The following is a 16,751-nucleotide window of genomic DNA, read 5'->3' on the forward strand; positions in this document are numbered from 1 at the left end:
CAGGTAACAGTCAGGTAACTGGTGGACGCTCCCAGGTGAGCGGTCAAACAGACAAGGCAAGTAACAGGCTGGCAGGCAGGACGAGAAGTCAGGCTAACAGCGGAACCTGAGGGCTGAAGCACAGGAGAGACACAGTGCAAACAACTTTGCTCGGGCACCTCCATTTTGGAGGAGGTGCCTTATATATGGGAAGTCCTCCGGCAATTGGCCGGGGACCCCTTAGGATGACGGCAGCAGCGAGGGAAGGAGCGCAGGAGGACGCCGCGCGCTGAACAGGAAGGTGAGAGGGACGGCGTCTCTGCCTAGCAGGAGGCAGAGACGCCGATGCTACAATTTCTAGCGCTCAAGGACTTTAGCTTTCATGTGGAGCACAGGCACGGAAAACTACATGGTAATGCAGATGCCTTGTCCAGACTTCCCTGTTTAGGTGCCAAAATCCCCAGCTTTGGGCAGAGGGGGATATGTGACAAAGTCACTGGTAAAGTACTGGATGGGAGATATGTATCACTGAGGTTGTTAGCTTCAGTGATATGAACCTAGGGAAAATGTTCCAGCACACTAAGTGCTGAGAGGAGTTAATCCGACATTTTAAGGGCTAAGTTTTTATGTGAATAAACTAGCAGAAGAAATATTTCTGTGTCTACCTCTGTGAGCAGTTGGGTGAGCCAATCCACCACACTGTGTAACATTCACTTGCAAGTGTTGCTTGGCAAATCCGGAGTGGTACAGTGGTGTCACTTCCATTTGAGTTGTCAGTAGAAATACAGTGTTAATGATGATGAAATGTAATTATAGCAGGTAACACAAGGTAATATCATCTGACAAGTCATCTAATATCCTAGAAGTGGTCATCTGCAGCTCAGAACAAGAACCGGATGAAAGACGTTTTATGCCTCTTACCAAATTAAGACACATTGCAACAATAACAAGCAAAATGTATTTGCAACTTGTTTATTAGTAGAATCAGATATACATTCACTTAAAGAGTTATAAAGAAAAATCTAAACTGTCACAGTGATTTCAATATGTTACAAGTCTGGGAGTTGTCACTTTGTGTCAGATGATGACAAATCCTTTATCAGCTTTTCTAGTATTTTAAACATAAAATCAGGCTGCAAGGTTTTCAGCAATATAGGCAGAGGGGCATATAAGACATTCAGGTGTGGCTGGTAGATGTGGCTAGAAATTAGGTCACATTGCCTACAAAACTTATCCAGATACAGCTATAACTAAAAAGTGGCTAAAAATAATATATAGGTGACCTGTCACATTGGGTATGCAGTCTGATCCGTGGGCACGTATACAGAGCAGATCAGATTAATAAATAGTTTTGTGGGAAAATATTCAGTGTAACTTGCAGTTTATTATTTAGATCCCTGCTCATTCTATACTTAGGAGTCTAGTGGGTGGTCCTTTTCAGTGATTTACATTGTTAACTGTATGAAAATATAACTGTCAATCACTTAGTAGGACCGCACACCGGACTCCTAAGCAGAAAAAATGCAGGGATATAAATAATAAAATATAAGGTATACTGAATCGTTTGAGACAAAAACAAGGTAGCCACCTCACCTCAATAGCCCACAATCCTCCGGAGCTCGGATCTACACCACTGCCAGGGATGGGAAACCAATAGAATGAAAGAGGAATAGATCCTGCTGCAGGGATTAAAAGTTTTGAAGAAACGCGTTGGTGTTTTGCTCATAGATACGACTGGACTTTTTTTTTAGATTTTAATATGATCAATTAAAGCTTCAAAACTTTTAATCTGTGCAGCTTGATCTATCCCTTTTTCCTTATACTGAATCATTTCCCATAATACTGTACATCAATCTTCTCCTTCTGTTCTATACCATCGTTCATGCACATAGGATGATAACATTCATAATGTGACTGATTCCCTTTAAAGGGGGTTTGTCCAGGACTAAGAGTGTGTGCCCACGGGCAGAAGCCGCTGTGGGTTTGACGCTGTGGACTTATGCAGCGTCAAACCCGCAGCGGCCAGATGTTACAGCATAGTGGATGGGATTTGTAGAAATCCCATGTCCACTATGCGGAACTGGGCACCTGCGGAAACTGACATGCGGTGCGTCTTTCCAGTCCACAGCATGTCAATTTCTCCTGGGGGTCCGCATGTGGGCTTTCCCCATAGACCTAACCTCTATGGGGAAAGTTTTCATGTAAAAAAAAAATGGCCGCCACTCATTTGCATAAAATGAGCGGAAGCCGCAGGTGGCTCTTCCACAGGCCTCGACACATCGTGAGTACATACCCTTCTAAAGACATGGTTGCTTTCTTCCTGAAATGGCTCCATACATGTCCATTGGTTGTGTGCGGTATTGCGGCTCAACCCCATTTACTTCACAGTTTACTTCTATAGAAGCTCAATCTCAGAAATGCAGCTTCATATTAGAAACTACATCAGTGTCTACAATTAAAATGTGTTAAATGTTCACTACATAGACTTTGTGTCATGTGAGTTAATATCAGCAGCTTAATTCTGACTTGTCATCCAGAACGAACCATCACATTCAATCCTTACAGTGGTTCCACCATGAAGTCAGCAGCCTACTAAAACCACACTTAATAAGCGCTATTTCACAGTCTAACAGAAAATATACAGAAAATATGCAATTCTGTCATAAATACAAACCACACATTTCATTGTGATTATGCGTGGAGCCTCTTAGCGGTCATACATTTCCAGTACAAAACAAGCTTTATCACAGACTGAAAATGAAAACTTCACTTTACTAAGATCCAGATTTGGAACACTTTCAGGAATGAGTCTTAACGGACTCTCTGTTCTGGTTTAGGTAGAACAATGGCAAGGACGGCATCCACGATAAAGGCTGGCATGTAAGATGCAGGTAGCCACACCAGCTTGGCGTCCCATCCTGGACTGTATCTTGTTCGGGGGTACGCTGCTTGTAAGGCATGCTCAATGCATTTTGGCACTTTGGAGATATCGGCATCACAGATGAAATTCATGATCAGCCTCTGCACTTTCATATCTGGATTAAAGGAAATCAATGATATTGGAAAATATTAGATGTAGAATACATTATGAGGCACACCTGTCATCAGGAAATTAGACCCCTAACTAAAGGCATGTTTGTAAAAGCCCTTTAATGCTTATTAAATGCATGAATTTCTTGTAGTATGGAGTTTGGAAATTGTAGACCAATCCATCTCTGAAGTTTTAAGTGCAAGTGCAGTGGGTGGACACTGTTTAGAATGACAATATCAATAGTTAAAAAAGAAAAATGTATGTAGGGGTGTGAAGGATATGGGGGATATAATAATTTCACATCAATCGTCTATATCATATCCAGTTCAAGATTATAGACCTCCTTCAAAGTGTGAAGCTGAGACAGAACACCTGGCTCAGCTGGTGATCCAGCTTCAAAAGCTCCAAGTGGAAAAGCTCATACCTCCAGAAGCCTAGCTGGTATCAATGACTTTCTGGCAGGGTGAACCCCTGCTGGGAGCCGAAGCTGCTTTAAAGATCCCCCCAGATGTAAGGAAGCCGTAATTTCATAAGGAGTTATGGTGTTATCGTACGTCCTAGCCGTATACTGTTTACATTTTCGAGATCTCTGGGACAGGCTGAACACCTGGTGGGGTCTGGCACGCCGGAGTGAGGAGACACGTAGAACAGCTAGTTGAAGCCAGGTAGCGAATCAGTGTTTGGTCTCCAAGAGTAACAGGGGCCTGGCCAGATCCAATGGCGCCAAAACTTCCTCTCTATGACCTTCCATTGAGAAGTTATGATCCATCATAGGTTTTGAAGTTTCAGCTACCAGATCTATGGGGAGAAAAGTTAGGACTATCCCGGGGGCGGGAAAGGCCAAAAATTGTGTTGGAAAAAAAGGAAAACGTTGGCACCACACACCTCCCATGTTGCTGTGCAGCACCAAGGCCTAACATCCACCTGGTAATTGACTATTGAATCATCTGCTTATACTTATTGTACTAACACATGTATTTGCATATCTGACCACGATATATGTATATCCATTGTGTATATAGTGTTTTGTCTATTGTGCCCTTAAGGCGATTATACTGTATATCCAATTTAACCTTGTGCTGCTCTTTTCTTTCGATCCACGAATCCACACGTCCGTTTTCTTGGTTTTACGTCACATACTACAGGGGCTTGTTTCTGGCCTGATATAATCCCATTAATGAACTGGGTTTATGGCTTATACCTAATGAGGAACTGGTGGCAGTCCTACTGGGCTGGCAAGGCTCTGTTTTACTGGTGTTTGTGAAAGGGGTCTCTCAGCCTGTCAGGGTTGTGAGCAAGTGTTCTGCCACGCCGGTAGTCGCGTGGGCCACCCTCTCTCACTCTAAAACTGTGCCAAGCTGTCGGTAAATATCTCCAGGGGGTGCGGAATGTCACGTTGGTGAAAGTAGGGAGACCAGACCTTATGACTCCGAAATATTAGTGACGTCAGGCGGGGCTGCGATGTGCGGTTCTTCACAAGGGGATTTAAAATGTTGAAAAACTTTTTTTTATAGAGAGCCTGTCATGGGAAAAATGCTATTTACTTGCTGAACTAGGGTTAATCTGTAAGTAAATAGGGTGATCAATGAGTGGAACAGGCTGCCAAAAGAGGTGGTGAGTTCTCCTTCAATGGACGTCTTCAAACAGGGGCAGGACAGACATCTGTCTGAGATGGTTTAGTGAATCCTGCATTGAGCAGGGGGCTGGACACGATGGCCCTGGAGGTCCCCTCCAACTCTAACATTCTATGACTCTATGATTCTATGAAATAGCTTTAAAATGCTGCCTGACGTTTTACTGAAAGCGCAGAGAGAATGGAACTTATATCCTCCCGGGAGCAGCTTGCTTTCAATCATAGGATCGAGCAAGGAACAACTACAGTCATTGCTCACTATATGGTGAACTATGGCTGTAATCACTCCACAGCACTTTGACAGCTCGCTTTGCACAAATATGCTGCAGAGCAGGATGTCAATCAAAGTGTCAGGGAGTCAATACAGCTGCCACTAACAGTATAATGAGTGATGCCTGTAATCACTCCATGCACGCCCCTATGAGTAAAAACAAGTGTCTCTCGGGAAGATATAAATTAATTTCCTCCCAGTAGCCATGAAGGTTGCACTTTATCAGATTAACCCTATATCTGCAGGTAAATAGCACTTTTGAGCATGACAGGTTTTCTTTAAAAATTGAAAATAGTGTTGGAAAACCCCTTTAAGTCAGAACAATTTAAAATTGTGGCCCAGAAGGTTGTAGAGACCTTGTCTAGAGAGATTTCATCATTGTACATTCTGTAACTGTAATCTGCACAATCTCTACTCCTAAATTACAACCTTGGCTGTAGCTGCAGGAAAGAACAAAAAAAAAACAACAGTGAAGAGAAATGTATAGTGAGAGACTTATCGTTCTGCACTCCTTACAACCCCCTACTCCTGGAAACTCACATTTTTGGTAAAATACGTCTCCATAACTCTTCCTCGTCTCTGGTGGCATCTGGTCCCAGAGCTGCTTCAGGGAATGTTCAATAGATTCCAGATCGGTTACTGCCGTCTTAAAGAAGCCCGGCTCTATAATACAAACCTTGACACCAAAGTGCTGTATGTCTCTCCTGTAGCATTAATAGAAATCACATTACATTTATTTTAAAACCACAAAGGGTGGCAAACATTTCTCATACACAGCGTGTTCTTCTTACAGCCATAGTGCTGGCAGTCTCGGTTATCTCTAAATGATGCTACAATTGAACAATGAGCTTCTTTTTATTATTTTACCCCATTACTAATAGTGCAGAACTGTACTGACCTAAAGTACATTTACACTGGCCGATAATCAGTAATGAGCTTGTTACCAATTAAAGGTCTGTCACAACAGTCTGCCGATGACCAGACAAATGAGCAAAATGTTTGTTCTTTGGGTGAAATGACTTTTAGACTTGCTTAAAAATGATCACTCTCGGCAGCACACCATCCTATGTAAACAGGACATGTGCTGCCGAGAACAATGATATTCACAGTTTATAGTATTGATCATTCTGTGCACATGGGAGTGTGGTTGAAAGAGGCTATTAAATGACTACTGATTGGCTTGCATGTAGCTGATTGGTGGTCTTTTACCAGCCACGGTCAGCCAGTGTAAATGAACCCTTACTTGCTGTACAGACCACACTAAAAGCCAGATAAATCAGGCGCCATTTGATGAGTGGGGTCCAACTTACAGGGCACAGTAACTCATACGTGCGAGCTGCTGTTCCAGACTTCTAGATTGTGAGCCCTCGCGGGCAGGGTCCTCTCTCCTCCTGTACCAGTCGGTGACTTTTTTTGTTCAAACTATTGTACTTGTTGTCTGCTAAGTATAACCCTTTTTCACATGTAAAGCGCCATGGAATTAATGGCGCTATAATAATAATAATAATAATAATAATAATAATACTTCAGCCAGTTCCCATTCAAGAAAATTGCAAATTAATATATACACAGTGTTCCAAATTATTATGCAAATGCTATTTTTCTCTGATTTTTTCCAGTGGTCCGTGGGTGCATTCATTAGCTGATTTTTCATTGCTGCTTCAAAACTACTGTAATTTGTATCCAGTGCATTGTGGAATCTGTGCACTATCTTGGGTCATACACCCATGTTCACATCAAGCAGCAATGCAACACAACGTGGTGCATGATGTTTCATCATTGATTGTTTTCTATTTTGTTCATGTTCTGTCGATACATGCACCACTTATAATACATTTATCTTATATTGTATCTAATATTGCTATATGATTCTGTGCTTTGCACATATACAGTATGTATTGAATGTGTTCTCCTCCTCTCACCCGTAATGTATCAAATAATTAATATATGGTAATTTGTGCCCTAATGCCATTGGATGAAATTTGTTTAAATAGTATTTCCGCAGTGTATCATTTACATTCTATGACTAAGGGCTTCGGCCAGAAACGCGTCAGAATGTTCATTGTTTTTATTGCCCGGATATCCCCTTTTAAAGACATGAAATAAAGATTGCTCATTTTTATCAGCTGCCAGGGTTCAATCTTTTTCTTCAGTTCTTTTCTGCTACATTCCAGTGGTCAACAGATTGGAATCAGGCTGCATTCATTTTGGAGCAAGAATACTACTGTATACATGGTGAGGCTTCCTTCTCTTTTTCTTATTTGTCCTTCTTAAGTAGTTTTCTTTTAATTGGGTTCACCTGGCAAACTAATTATCACAGGTGTTTGAGGTTGATTTCAATGATCCAAAGAGCCCTGAGACAATATCATCCATGAGTTTATTTGAAAAAAAACAACAAAAAAAGTATTACATTACATTACATTTTTATGACACTTAAATCCAATTTGCATAATAATTTGGAACGCAGTTTAGTGCAAATATATTGAACACTGGAGTTCTGGAAAATAAAACGAAGATTATTTAACAATACAAAGTATGTATTATGACTTACTAGAGAGTATACACAGCACTTTTTTCACTAATGTTTCATAATGGTAAAGCCACAAATTAAATGAGTAAGGCTATATTCACATTGACCTTTGACCCTACATTTGAGACTGCATCAAGGATTTCTGGCTGAAGTCCTGAAAAATGGGATTTAGATGTAACCTTCAACAGAGCCGTTCACTGTAATGAGGCACGGGCCATCACTTAGTGCTCCATCTGTTCCAGCGGTGTCCGTCTTTTTAGATGGACACAAAATGCACTTACATCTTAATACAGTGTATAGATCATTAGCTCTAAGGACTCATTCAGACTTCTGTGATTTCTCTCGTACGTAAAAACACAGACTGATTTTCTTCAGTGTTTCGTCTGTGTGTCAGTTTTTACCATCAGGATTTCATCAGTGATTTTCACTCATGAAAAAATGATTTGCAAGCTTCTCCTATTCATTATTCTAATCACAGACAGCACACGGGTTGTGTACTGATGGCATCTATGTGCGAAAAATGCGAATAGAGCACATACTGTACAAAGCTCACGGACGTCTGAATGAGGTGTAATTCTAACAATACATGTTGCAATGTGGCACTGAAGTGTCCAGAAAAACATGGAATAAAAGGACAGAGACTAATAATGCTTCTTACCTGAGACTATCAGAGAAAGCCTCCACCGCATACTTAGACACACAGTAACCCCCTCCATTGGCTGATAGTCTCCCAAGTACGCTGGCCATGTTAACTATTCGTCCTTGTGCTTGTTTTACCAGAGGCAGAAAACCTAGTGTCACTCCAATAGTGCCAAATGTGTTCACTTCCATAACCTTCCTGTAGTCCCCTAGTGTCATCCACTCAGTTGGTCCAATTGGGTTGGCAACACCAGCATTGTTAACTAGACCATAGAGACCTATACCAGATAAAAACAAGATGAATATCAAAGAACCTTCTAAGCAATGGTGAAGGTCTTAAAGGGGTTGTCCAGTACTTTATATTACCCCCCCAATGTATCTCCCCGGGGCCCCTAAGACTTGTTGTAAATACCTTATGTTGCAGATAATGCCTGTGAGTGGCGCTGTCACTGGCCACTCACAGGCATTACGTGACGCCCAGCTGCAGTCGGCTCTGACATCCGCTGATGTCACAACAAGTGCTGTCAGCAGCCGGGGGTATTTGTCTTCCTGGTTCCACAGCATGCACTGCGCGCTCTGCCTCTACCCATTCATTGGGAAAGCGCGCGGTGGATGCCGGGTGCGATGCAGGGGAATAACCCCGCCCACAACTCAGCAGCCACCGCGGGGACCCTAACGCTGAGTCACGCCTCACTTGTCGTGACGTCAGCATGGAGTCACGTGACGCCTGTGAGTGGCCACCGAAGATATTTACAAAAAGTTTTAGGGGCCCCGGGGGGATACATTGGGGGGCTATTATAAAGTAGTGTACAACTTCTTTAAAGGTTAAAAATGTCATTCATACAGGAACCATTGACAGCTAGAGAAACCGAGACATCACCACACACAGAATGGGGATCAGAGTGGTAAATGGACAGCAGAAGGTTGCAAGGTTTGATCATAATTAGATTACAGAAAAGTGGTCCTACTATTAGAAATAGGATTAAATGGTTCTTGTACTTAACAGATAGACAATCTGCAAATCTGTCAAACATATTTAAACATTTTGAGTTCTTTCCCCTGGAAAATGCCTCCAAAGTGCCATCCGCTAGGTGTCTCCTAAATGTCTAACCTGCTGTCCATTGCCTGATGTCAGATCTAATCAGTGTCTAGAATTAGATACAGCAAGATGATGGATTACAGGAAGTGGAAAGGGCTTTGTCTCTGCTCATCTGTCTGTTAAACAGGCTAAAGAGAGAGGCGAGATATCTGTTTGGAACAGGTAAATCATTAGATAATGGCAGGCACAATGCATGCTGGGAAGTAAGGGAGAGGAAGTTCCTGCACCTACAGGAATGGCAGAATGCTGATATAGAAGAATGACTCTCTAAAAGTAAATGTATGGCAAGTTACAAAACCTCACACACCTAGATATTCACACGCTCTCCGACTATTTTACCACTGTCCTCCATATCTTCACTCTATGACACAGTCTGTGCCACTGTTTTCTACAACACCACTCCTGTATCAGCTATTAACTCGTTCACCCTTCTCATGCATGGCAGAGTGCGACAAATCAATAGACAACCCTGGCACAATAACCACACTAAAAAGCTTTGGCAAGTGTTCAGGGTTGCTGAGCGGCGTTGGAAGAAAACACACTCTCATCACAGCATTCAAACAAGCAACACTCGCATTCAAATCATCCCTCACCTCTGCTAAACAGGTCTATTTCATAACCCTTGTATCTTCTTTATCCCACAACCCCAAACAGTTATTCAACACTTTTAACTCCCTCCTCTGCCCACCACTGCTCCCTCCGACCTCCCTCATCTCTGCAGAAGACTTCGCCACACATTTGAAAAATAAGATCAACCAAACAAGGCAAGTCTTTACTGCCCATCCACCACAACCCCTAAATATAAAAGATCACTGCTTCTCCCCATAACCGTCCTCCCCACCATCACCGAAAGAGAGCTCACTCATCTCCTCTCCCCATATCCCCGCTTCCTTTCGCCTCCAAACTACTTGAACAGCATGTCCATGATGAATTTTCCTTCCATCTCTCATCTAACTCACTCTTTGACGACCTACAATCTGGCTTCTATGCTCATCACTCCATCGAAACTGCCCTGACCAAAATTACTAACGACCGACTTACTGCCAAAGCTAACAGACAATTCTCTATATTCCTCCTTCCAGACCTGTCCTCTGCCTTCGACACAGTCAACAACTCCCTCCTACTACATATCCTCTCTTCCCTGGGGCTCAAAGACCTTGCCCTCTCCTCATACCTCTCCAACCACACTTTTAGTGTCTCCCACTCCTACACTACCTCCTCATCCCACTCTCTCTGTTGGTGTCCCTCAAAGCTCTGTTCTGGGACCCTTACTCTTCTCAATTCTATATCTTTGGCCTTGGATAACTCATAAAGCCCCATGGCTTCCGGTACCATTTAAACGCTGATGATACTCAGATATACCTCTCTGGCCCAGACGTCACCTCTCTGCTGTCCCAAATTTCTGAGTGTCTATCAGTGTGACATGCAGAAGTATTGCTGTTGCAGAGTGTGACATGCAGAAGTAGTGCTGTTGCTTTAAAAGCATTCAGCAACTATTAGAAGTAACACAAGCACATGAGACAGGAAGTGTTGTGCTCCAGAAGCATCCAGCAACTAGAGAGGTTAACACAGTCACAGGAGAAGGGGAGTGTTTTGGCAGAACCCCAGGGGGATTGTAGTTAAGTTGTTTACTGTCTGGCTGGAGCAGAAGAGAAAGGTGGTGTGTGTATTCTGTATCTCACAGAAGGCCCCTGCAAGTGAAAAGGATTCAAGTCAGGAGTGAAGCTAAGCACAGGTCAGGTAAAGTTCCTGAACTAACAGTGCAGAGTATTGTCAGGCAGAAAGATAAGGACAAGAAGAAATGGTGTCACATGGATAATCTCCCTCAGCAAACCCTCACCCCTCCTCTATCTCACTGTGCTGTAAAGAATGCTGTGTTCATTAATGTGCCTTTGCATTAGAATTGTGCTGTCCTGTATTACTGGGAAGACTGTGAACTGCTGTGCTGCTAAGGAAACTGTACTGTTTGTGACTGGAGCCTGTTGCTCATAAGACTTAACTTGCACTGGCTGTGCGGCTCCTTATTAAATGCTACTGTTCTACCGTTTATGAGGACTCTTGTCAAGTGTGTCTGGTCAGCAAGTGAAACAACCTACGTGTCTGAGCCTGAGGGTCTATACCCCTGTGTGCCTGAGAGAAGCTGCAGCACATGGTCTATGGTCACACTGAGTAACGGTTCCCCCAGGATTCCAAAGAATTCATGTAACCTGTCTCGCCGCTATCTGAACCTAGCGACGTGTAACATCAGCCATATCCTCCTTCTTCTCATCACTCTTCCTAAAGCTCAATGTGGACAAAACTTGACTCTATAATGTCCTTCAAACTGCACATTCAAGCTCTTGCTACCTCCTGCTGCCTCCAACTCAAAAATATTTCTAGAATCCATCCTTTCCTCAACCATTATTCTACTAAAATGTTAGTGAATGCCCTCATCATCTCCCACCTCGACTATTGCAATTTCCCTCTCTGTGGCCTTCTTGCTAACACTCTTGCACCTTGCCAGTCTGTCCTTAACTCTGCTGCACGACTAATCCAACTCTCGCGTTGCTATTCCTCAGCTTTTCCCCTCTGCAAATCACTTCATTGGCACCCATTTCCCCAACGTATCCAGTTCACACTATTAACACTGGCCTACAAAGCCGTCCATAATCTGTTTCCTCCATATATCTCTGACCTAATCCCCTATTACCTTCCAACACGTAATTTCCAGTCCTCTCAAGACCTTCTTCTCTCCTCCACACTTAAACGTTCCTTACCCAAGCGCCTCCAAGACTTCTCCCGAGCATCCTCCACACTCTGGAATTCTGTGTCCCAACACATTCGATTAGCTGCCAGTTTCGGAACTTTCAGGTGGAACTTGAAAACGCATCTCTTCAAGCAAGCTTACAGCCTGCACTGACCCCGCTGCCACCTCACTACAGTCTGCAATAACCTACTGTCACCTCACCACCATCGGAGTTGCCACAACCCCCCAATCTACTGTATCCTTCTCCATTATCCTGTAGACTGTAAGCCCGCAAGGGCAGGGCCCTCTCTCCCTTTTTACTAGTCTGTCACTGTAATTTATATTTGTATTTTGTATGTAATCCTCTTTCATGTACAGCACCATGCAATCAATGGTGTTCTAAAAATAATAATAATAATAATAATAATTAGAACGGGCAGATCAGACTGGTATGCATTTCTAACTTGTTGTAGGGCATAAGCAAGAGCATGCTTCCCTACAAGTTGTGAGGTATGGTACAGGCACACTTTAGAATTCTTCTTTTACATACCAAGAAGAGTACATATCTATATATATCTATATCTATTTCTCTCTATATAAAAAAAAACAGTGCTTCCCTTGCCGTAAAGAAATGCAACATTTTACTCAATAGTTGTCATTCATCAAAATTGCTGTGACTATAGTATGACAAGATAAATTATCGATATCTATGTAAACACTCTTAAATATGTAAATATTTGAACGTTTATTTTTGTGCTAATCGAGTCTATTTTTCTATATAACACAATGAATATAATCATAAAAATACAACACAATAAAAACAATAATCATTAGACAAAAGGTCCCTGCATGAACAGTTATATTATTAGTAGAGTTACAGTGCATTATTACTGGGAATTTATATTTAGCTGTCTATGATTGATTACTTACCTCTATCCCCAACCTCTGCCTTTACCCATTCCACCGCCTTTTTGATGCTGTCTGGGCTGGTGACATCCAGTAAAGTGGTTTTTAGTCCCGTAGGACAGGCTTTTTGGAGGTCATTTGCTCCTTTTTCTGTGAGACATCCGGCCAGGACATGAAAACCTTTTCTGTTCAATCTTTTGGCTAATAGATTGCCAAATCCTGTATCACACCCTGTGATAAAAACATGTTTGTCGGACAGTCGTGAGATTGTCTGTCTGTCTCTCAGAAACCATCCAATAGCCCACGCAATGGCAAACAGGATCACGTAGCACCACATGGAGTCCTTTTAGGAGGCCTGTGTTAGAAAGGAAGGCAAATAAATATCTGCTGTACGCAAAATTTAAAGGTCATGCCCAAAGCCACCCATCCAAAACAACACATATTAATCGTCACTATTGCTTACATATGTGTACACTAAAAACCTAAAACAATATGTCATTTTCTGATGGCGTGCTTTAAAAACACAACTCTTTAGACCGGCCTATCACATCAGCACACTAACCTACTGTAACTCTTCCCTCTTGCAGATGTTGACCTTGGTGGGATTTAAACCCTGGACTCCAGCACTGTAAAAAAACAGTGCTAACCACTGAGTTACCGAGAAAATGACAAAAGTTGCAAAATTTTGGCGCAAATCCGCTTGCACAAAAAAATTGCGACTTTACAAAGTGTTTTACACCAGTTTTCTGACAAACACTTTGATAAATCGGGGCCATTCTCTTTAAATGAATACTTCTGGGCAAATATTAAACTATGTGTGTAGGGCATGACACAGGGTTATGTCTTCTCTGGTTCTCTGAGTCATGCTCTGTCTTTTTTGGTCCTGCACTAGTAGTTTATTAGTTTTGCATGGATTGCTTCTAAGAGAAGAAGTCTCATGCAATTTTTTATTTCGTAAACCCTCTTACCTACCTATGCAATGATGTGTCAATGAGTAAAAATACAGGGTGATTGACTCACTACTTTACCCAGAAAATTGCTGTAACTTCTAAAAGAGACAGTCAATCGTACTGAAATCTGGACTGTACATACTTTGGTTCATGAGAAGTCAGAGTGCAATGAACCTCAGCGACAGTGATGAGAGACTGCCTCACACCGAGTGGTCTCACCAACTTGTCGCCCAGCCAGTCGTCTCCACTATGAGATAGACTTGCTGCACACCTTTCTGCGCGTAGGTAGTTATGTCTGGTGCTTGCATTTCCCTCCTGCCGAATTCCTTCTTCATTTGTTAACAATGTACAGATACAATTTGGACGAGCGTGTTTTCATTGTAAAAACTTATTGGAAACCTGATTCCTTAAAAAGTTGCCAAGGTTAGTTAGGTCGAAATATGCCGTCCAAACCGTGTATTGCAGTCTTTTTTGATGACAGAGTAATCTCCAAGGGAATGTGGCCAACAAGATCGCCTGATTTAGCACCACAGGATTTTTTACTTTGGGGCCATTTGAAAGGTCGGGTGAACAGTAACAAGCCATGAACATTACAGGCCTCCGACAGAACATACAGCGAGAAATTCAGGCTATGAACCCAGACGTCCTGTGGAAAACATTCATCAATATGGAACGGTGCGTGTAGGCGGGCTTGGATGTGAATGGTGGACATTTTGAACACCTGCTTTAAAATAGAAATCAGTTTCTCATGAACCAGGTATGTACAGGTATGTACAGTGCAAGTTTCAGTAAAATATATTGTTTCTTTTAGAAGTTACAGCAATTTTTCACCCTGTACTTTTCTTATCCAACTTCCAGAGCCATTCTGGTCCTACATGGGCCAAAAGAGGACTGTAGCAGCGCTGGAAAACCGGGAAGATGGCCATTGATGAGTATTATAATGCACTTACACACCATTATAAACAAAAATAGGAGGGATTAAGAAATAAACATTTTGATGAGACAACTTCTTCAATGACAGATTGAATTGTACGGCTTCTCTTAAAGGGGTTGTCCAAGTTTGGCAAGAAAGCCTGCATGCGCAGTGCCGGTGCTGGGAGCAGGCGGTTGTGACACCCCAGGGGTCTGGTTGCCACAGTGATAGAGATATTACGTCTGAGAGCAGGTGGGAGGTCTCTTGGTCAGGGATCCTATGCATGCCACACCTCCTGCCCAGTCCTGGGAGGGGAAGAACTTCCCCTATATAAACCTAGGGCTGAGGCAGGGTTAGTGAGTAGAGAAGAAGTAGAGACAGAGAAGAGCAGCAGATATAGGAAAAGAACATCAGGAGCTCTGTGGGAGCAGTGCTATAAGGAGTCAGGGGCTGGCAGCTGCAAAGCTCGCCCTGACTGAGAAGCTATCACCGGACCCGGAGTCCGAGGCTGTGGGGACTAATCTTTACCCAGCAGCAGAAACCGCCCGGCAGGGGATTTCAGGTCCTCTGGCCAAGAAACCCGAAGGCACGGTCACACGCGTGGGACCAGCACCGCCGTCGTGGAGCGGACGCCACTAGAAGGCCCCGAGTCACCGGCCATACGGGTGAGCACCACACGGTACACTCAGGGACGTGGGCTACTTATACCCGCCTCTAGCAAGGTAGCCAGAAGAGTACAGTCAGTTTGGGAGGCCTACAACTCCGCCTGGCCAGGGGAGATCCCATCTGCTCAAGGACTGACCAGGCCTCGATCGCTAGCCAGTACTCTGGGAGGGTCTATCTTTATCACCAGTAAAGACCCTGAACTACACCACATCGTCTCTGAGTGATTCCTGCTACCCCCATCATCCACGTCGGCTGCCCTGAGGCCATACCCCTCCCGTTGGGGGTGATACTATCACGCTGCACAATCCTACCACCGGCCTCAGCGGTCTGCCCTGCAGCGGCAGCTCCTTCGCTGCATTCAACGGGTGGCGTAGTCGTCCAACATCTACCGCTAATACAACGCCACTTAGTCTGACTCCCTGGGCACGGACCAGGTCACCGCCACGAGACTACAACCCTCAACAGATCCGGCTCCGGGTAAGCTCCTGCATGCGCAACGCTGTGCGACACAGGCCCAGGGGTGCGTCACGGTCATGTAACCGCAAGTATGCGATTTGCATACTTCCGGCCACATTCCAACTTGATTTACGCGACCTCATTAAATTCACTTGTATTGAGCTAGATCGCGCACGTGTAGTCGGAATGTGGCAGGGAGTATAAGTATTGACAGACCAGATGAATAGACCCTGACTGGTTTAGTAACTGGCACACACTTCCACTTCAATTCAGAAAGGTAGAGGTGGAGTACTGCTATGGGCTGGTATCAGGGCCGGGGTAAAGTATTTTGGTGCCCTAGGCAGATGAAGCCGATATCACCCCTGCACCACAAAGCAAAGGAATGGGTCAGAGACTAAGGTAACAGGACCCCTAATTCACGTTCCACCTCCGATGTGTTAGGTAGCAAACTCTGATGACCACTTCCAGTAGAATTGTTACCTTTTCCCAAAAAAATAACATCAAAAGTACAAAAAAGTAGTGTACTTTAGGGATGTGACTTAACAGGGAGTGCAATTTCAAAGTTAGATACAGAATCAAACATTTTTTGCGGACCATTTACACAATACAGGGGACAAAATAGCAATATTCATCCCTGACATCCTATATTTTAAATGTAGAACCCAAGGATAGTTATGGAAACTAATAAAGGAAACTAATTTTGACCTTAATGACCAGGCCAAATTTTACAATTCTGTCCAGTGTCACTTTATGTGGTAATAACTCTGGAATGCGTCAATGGATCCCAGTGATTCTGAGATTGTTTTTTCGTGACTGTTGTATTTCATGATAATGGTAAAATTTGTTCGATATGACTTGCGTTTATTTGTAAAATTTAAAAAAAAAATTGCAAATTTCAAACTTTCAATCTTTATATCCTTACACCAGTTAGTCATGTTGTACAAGAAAATTAA

General features: G+C 43.2%; 1 protein-coding gene across 3 annotated transcripts in view; it reads right to left on the reverse strand.

The window, feature by feature from the left end:
• Positions 1-937: 937 nt before the first annotated feature.
• RDH5 (retinol dehydrogenase 5) overlaps positions 938-16,751 on the reverse strand; it is a 68,845-nt gene continuing 53,031 nt past the window's right edge. For 2 of the 3 annotated variants that reach the window (XM_073663758.1, XM_073663757.1), the window contains 4 exons: positions 12,838-13,168; positions 8,103-8,361; positions 5,455-5,618; positions 938-3,014 (listed from right to left, as the gene is read on the reverse strand). In XM_073663758.1, coding sequence (XP_073519859.1) covers positions 2,791-3,014; positions 5,455-5,618; positions 8,103-8,361; positions 12,838-13,150 — 960 coding nt within the window. In that variant the 5' untranslated portion in view covers positions 13,151-13,168 and the 3' untranslated portion in view covers positions 938-2,790. The remainder of the gene's footprint in view (positions 3,015-5,454; positions 5,619-8,102; positions 8,362-12,837; positions 13,169-16,751) is intronic. The other variant, XR_012273872.1, reaches the window with a different exon arrangement.

Source organism: Phyllobates terribilis, unplaced genomic scaffold (genome assembly GCF_046119375.1).
Source record: "Phyllobates terribilis strain yellow unplaced genomic scaffold, ASM4611937v1 Scaffold_2__4_contigs__length_985480577, whole genome shotgun sequence".
NCBI classification, from domain to species: Eukaryota; Metazoa; Chordata; class Amphibia; order Anura; family Dendrobatidae; genus Phyllobates; species Phyllobates terribilis.